General features: G+C 31.7%; 1 protein-coding gene across 3 annotated transcripts in view; it reads left to right on the top strand.

Annotated features, from left to right (window-relative positions):
• The first annotated feature begins 389 nt into the window (after positions 1-389).
• The window catches only part of LOC144972879 (uncharacterized), a 132,330-nt gene continuing 126,719 nt past the window's right edge, over positions 390-6,000 (top strand). For all 3 annotated transcript variants that reach the window (XM_078914650.1, XM_078914649.1, XM_078914648.1), the window contains exons 1-4: positions 390-562; positions 3,712-3,775; positions 4,223-4,306; positions 5,083-5,187. In XM_078914650.1, the coding sequence (XP_078770776.1) occupies positions 3,713-3,775; positions 4,223-4,306; positions 5,083-5,187 (252 nt within the window). In that variant the 5' untranslated portion in view covers positions 390-562; position 3,712. The remainder of the gene's footprint in view (positions 563-3,711; positions 3,776-4,222; positions 4,307-5,082; positions 5,188-6,000) is intronic.

Raw genomic sequence — 6,000 nt, 5'->3', positions numbered from 1 at the left:
ATTTTTGTACTGGGAAATAAAAAAAAATTATGAGATTTTATTTTGTTTACATGATGCAGTATTCAATGAAAATAATCTAACTAGTACTTTTGCAGATTTTTTATATCTATTTTTTATTCATTCATGCTAATATCTGGCACTGCTACTACTACTATACTACTACTACTACTACTACTACTACTACTACTACTACTACTACTACTACTATCATTCTTCTTCCTCTTCTTCTTATTATTGTTGTTGTTGTTGTTGTTGGTAGTGGTGTTGTGTGTGGTGTCGCTGCTTGCTGCTGCTGTTTCTGTGTAACAAAGTACGGTAACTTTCACAAAATACTTTCCACATTAAATCCCTTCTTTTTGTAAACCTCTTCTATGTGTTAGGTTAAATCTGGTCCACTGTCCCTAAAGAAAACAAACCTGAAGAAGATCAACAAAACGAAGTAGGAGTTGATAATTGCTCTCTTTAACTCCTTAGTCTTAGTCTCTGCATCTTGAATCTGAGCTATATTTGCAATAATGGAGCCGAGTGCATTCTAACACAGTTGTTCTCCTAATAATCAAAGGTGAAGATTATATATAGTGGACAATATCAATAGTAGAGAAGGATTTCATTCGAAAAGCGAAATTATTACCTGGCACTTCCTTGTCTACACATCCAGTTTCAGTCTCATACTCACAGTCTCGTTCACATTCTCTTGATGGTGACTGGCCTTTATCAAGGGCAGTAACAAAAATACATAAAATGTAAAAAGTTTTAAACTTTAAATTAAACATACCGTATTCAAGAACAAACCAAAAAAAAAAAAATAATTAAAAAAATTAATAAAAAAATAGACGGCGTACAATCTTTGCCTGAAACTTTGGCTTTGGCCTTAAATGAACTTAAATGGAAGAAGAAGAAAAAAAAAACTATCGATCCATCCCATTGCCCATCGCCGTTGCACCTTTTCTATTCTATAATATTTTTTGAGCGCTCTTCTCACGAGTAAAATATAACAAAATCTTAAGATGCTTTTTAAACATATCTTTCGATTAAGAATGTCGTCTTTCTTTTGGAAGTTCAAAAAAATTAATTTTTGTAACACGTCTTAGACGGTCTAACAGGCACAGCTGTGTTTTAGAAGATATCATTGGAATTCTAAATGTAGTTGTTTGCCACAGTTTGTGAAACGAAATGCATACTCGCAGTAGTACTGAGAATAGTGATTTCATGGCATAATCACAATTCGCAGTAGTAGAAATGCTCTCCCATCTCTGAAAATTAGTCGATGCCCCCTCACTGAACATAACACTGTAATTTCTGTTCAAAAGTGGTGTGTTGGTGAATGGCTTGAAGTTGAATGAGAGTGTGTTAATTTGTGTGAGAAGGAAAGAAAAGGAGGGGTGATTGAAACATTTTGTGTGACTAAGAATTGAGATTTTGAATGTTTCAACTTTTCCTTCAAGTCTGAAACTTGACAAGATCGTGTTTTGTTTTGTCTTTGTTTCCCCAATCTAATCTATGAAAATTTCCCCATCCCCACCTCTCTCCTACTTGATCACTCATTCATAACTGGAAATCTATCATCTTATCTGTCAGATTACTTTAATGAGAATATTTCCGTCCCCGTTCATGGCATTATTTACAGTTAGTTAAATTTATTTTATAAAGGTCCAGGAGTCTCTCTCTCTCTCTCTCTCTCTCTCTCTCTCTCTCTCTCTCTCTCTCTCTCTCTCTCTCTCTCTCTCTCGCTCTCTCTCTCTCTCTCTCACACACACACACACTCTCGCTGTTGTTCATGACTCATATCTCAGTGCTCCTGCAAATAATATGTTACCATCTATAAACTACCTCTATTACTACTTCCACCACATATATCAACATTACTACAACTACCACAGCAACCCCTACATCGTTATATAAAACTATAGCAACCACCACCATCTTTACATCATCATCCTCCTCCTGATCATCATCGCTACCACTGCCACTACTACTACTACAACCATAACCATCACATCATCATCATTACGACCACTACCACAGGTACCATATCGTTATTAAAACTACAGCAACTGCCACCACAATTACATCATCATCATTATCCTTATAGTCATCATCACTACCACTACTACATCATCACCACCACCACATAATCACAACCACCACATCAACACTACCATCACTACACAACAACAGACACATCGTCAATGACACGCAAAATAATAATAATAATAATATTAATAATAATAATAATAATAATAATAATAATAATAATAATAATAATAATAATAATAATAATAATAATAATAATAATAAACATAATGTAGTTTATTTATATTTTGCGCCCAATCCTCTATACAATAAAGCTCTAGGCTCGTAGGCTACTACTGCAAATACAGAACAAACCTGCTTGCAGTACCACTGCAAATAACTGAAATGAATGATATCTACTATTTGCTGTACTACTGTGAATAACTAATACAAATGCTATCTACTATTCACAGTATTACTGCGAATAGAGGAAATCATTATTCGTTACAACTGCGAATAGAGGTGGCCTTTGTGATATTCTGGAGTACACTATTGTGTTGAAATTGTAGATTTTCATCAAATAATTTAAGCGTTATTATTAAGACATTTTAAAACCAATTTTACATTCTTTAGATCTCAGGATATTTTATTTGTTTACATTTTTATGTGTTGAATTGGAATCATCGTCTATAAATATACATCAAAAATGTTCATGAGACCAAGAGGAGGTAGGAGAAAACAAAGGATGATTGAAACGATCAAAAACAATAGGCCACTGAGAAAGCAGTTCACACACAGACCACCGTCAACACTGACAGCCATTCCCATAATAATAGCTGACACTGAAACAAACAAGACAACAACTCACCTTGCCATCACACAGTGACTCAATACACCTGTCACAATCAAAACATGAAACCCAACCACCTACCCTGCATAACACATGTAGTAAAAACCACTCTAAGACTCCCCAACTATTTACAGATATGATTTGTCAAGACAGAGCAGTGGAGGAAAAAAGACAATAACATGGACTGATGTGCCAATTGCTTAACACTGTAAATAATTCATCGGCAAGACAACTCACATAACTGAATCAACATATAGTAATAGTGGAGTTTTACACCAGAACTTGTCAAAAATTTCTATTAAAGCAATGGACACATATAGTAAACAATCTTCGGGCCCTGTTTTCAACAACACTTCGTATCAACAATATAAGAAGTGTTCAAATTAAACAAAGTACTAATAAAAATCTCAAAGTAATGAACTTAAACTGCCAATCAATTAAAAAATAGATATGTGTCATTTATTAACTTTGTACACAATGAGAAACCAGATTTTATCATTGGCACTGTGTCATGGTTGAATTCGTCTATTCAGAACAACAAATATTTCCCATCAAAATTCAACATATATTGCAAAGCCGCAACCTTAATGGCGTGGGTGTTTTTAATGCTATCAGCCAGGAGTACATAAGCTTTTAATCAAATATAATTAAAGAGATTAAATATATATGCAAATTATAGTATTTATTTTTTTAAAATAATAACAAAATAGTTTGTCTATATTCTCTATTAACTACATTTTCATCATCATGGATATAAACGCCTGCTCCACCAGTTTTCTGTCTGATTCTTTCTTTTCTTTGCTTCTGTAATTATTCTATTTTTGTAATTATTTTTATTTTATCAACAGAATGGCTGGCGATCCTGGTAACATCAAGTCAAGTGTAGGTCCATTCGACCACACTGATAAGAAGGTGATTTATCATCATCAATATCGATATAGGAATGAGCTTTGCTAGTTAAATAAACAAGTCTTTATTCCATTAAATATATTCTGTTTCACACTTTCAAATAAGCATTGTTTTTTTCTGTTTACTTTCTCAAACTGCCTTTCTAACTGCTTCTAATCTAATCATATTTGTATTAAATTTCGAATATTTTTTGCCTTGTCATTGAATTATATATATATATATATAATATATATATATATATATATATATATATAAAATAATATATATATATTATATATATATATATATATATATATATATATATATATATAAAATTTTCAAGCAAAAATGTATTGTCACTATATATTATTTGGATAACTGGCAATTAAAAAGAGTCAAGTATATTTGTGTTGTGATGTAATTTATTGTTGAAAATAAATGTTATACAAGATGACGCTATTCTCTCCTCAGCCTGAAAGAGACCTTCTTCGCTTTGATATTAATACAACACGGTTGCCATTAGAGACAGCACAAGTAGTTTCATCCATTAAAAGGGTAACTTCTTGTTTGTTTTGTTGTATTGCTTTTACTTGCCAATAGTGTATTTCTGACCATTTCACAAGCGTTTCATTTGAAAGGCACAAGCCAGGACCACTGTCATTACCTCATAAATTATAAATCTATTGGTCATAGAGCATAGAATTAGAATTTTGTATTTTTTTCTGTCTCTTGTTTTTCCTTTTAAAATACTATTGGATAAAGGAAAACCCAAAATCTCTGTTTTGTTCCTAGGTTAGAAAACATGGTTACATGTTAGTGTTTAGTAAAAGTAATTTTCAGTCATTTATGAGCAAGAGGGCATGACTATGAATTGTCCATCTCATATGCTGGAACAGAGACATAAACATTCATTCTTTCCAGATGCAATAAGACTCTGGAACAATCTGCCACCATTGCTGTAGAATCATGATGCCAAGAAAATTGTTTCATTTTGTGTTACAGATCAATAACCTCAGTGAGAATTAAATTGTTATCCATTTTTTGGGGGAGTTTTTTTTTGTTTGTTTATTTTTGTATTCATGTGGATATCAATTGTAGAGTGATCCTTCATAAAAGAGATTGATTTCATAATGAAGAAGAAGAATTAATAATGTTCTGATGTGTGGTTCACTTTATTTTGTAATTAATTAATGGAAAACGATTGTAATATCTTCTTGCTATTATTATTATTATTATTATTATTATTATTATTATTATTATTATTATTATTATTATTATTATTATTATTATTATTATTATTATTATTATTATTTTTTGGTTAATATTTTCAGTTAGCGGAAGGATTGTTATTTCACTGGAACACATTTCCCATCGTCCTTCCTGTCTCTATAACTGAGCAAAGAACTGATGGTGAACCAAATGAAAGTGGCTCAGAAGTAAGTTTTCCTTTATAAAATAATGTTGTTTTTTTTTCTTTCTATAACTGAATATGAATTGCTAACTGCTAAGACAAATTCTAAAACAGTTTTATAAATTATTGAAAATTTAGAATAGTCTTTAAACCAAAAATGTTTTCTACTTGTCACAAAGCATTATTACTTATTAATAATAAACAAGCTTTTATACAGAGCAATATCCACTAAACATGCTGAAAGCGCTTTACAAAGGGTACCTAATCAACAGCAACACATAACATGTAGAATGAGACATGATGCCTTATGGCGATATTACAATTTTTTCAAACAGGGACAACGCTGTTAACAGCCAAGTACTCATTTTACACCCGAGTTTGGTGAGAAATGTGAGTAAGGAGCATTTTCCAAGGACTCAACTATGCACAGACCAAGTCTCAAACCCATTACCTTCCGATCTGAAAGCGAGTGTCATATTATCCATTATACAAACATCAATTAATGAAATGAGTATTATTTCCTCAAATTACTCTATCATATATATATTAACAGATTACTCATATGCATTAAACAAGTGATTCAGTTCATTCTCAATGAGCTGAAGGAAACTGAATGACTTAGTACAGCAGTGATATTTACATATATACAATTGAGCAGTATCTTTTGTTTACTCGACCAGAATGAATTAGTTTATCTTCCTTCCAATAACGTAAATGCCAAATAGATATCCCTTTATAATTATAACAACGGTTCAGAGCAATGAGATAAAAAATATCAGAATTGATCAAACATGATAAGTGTGGATTTTGAGTTCTCATATTTTTCATGTTTCCTTTT

The sequence above is a fragment of the Berghia stephanieae genome, chromosome 5 (genome assembly GCF_034508935.2).
Source record: "Berghia stephanieae isolate SIO BIC M18660-M18661 chromosome 5, UCSD_Bste_1.3, whole genome shotgun sequence".
Classification (NCBI taxonomy): domain Eukaryota; kingdom Metazoa; phylum Mollusca; class Gastropoda; order Nudibranchia; family Aeolidiidae; genus Berghia; species Berghia stephanieae.
The sequence above is the reverse complement of the archived record's forward strand: the minus strand, read 5'-3'. Positions and strand labels throughout refer to the sequence as shown.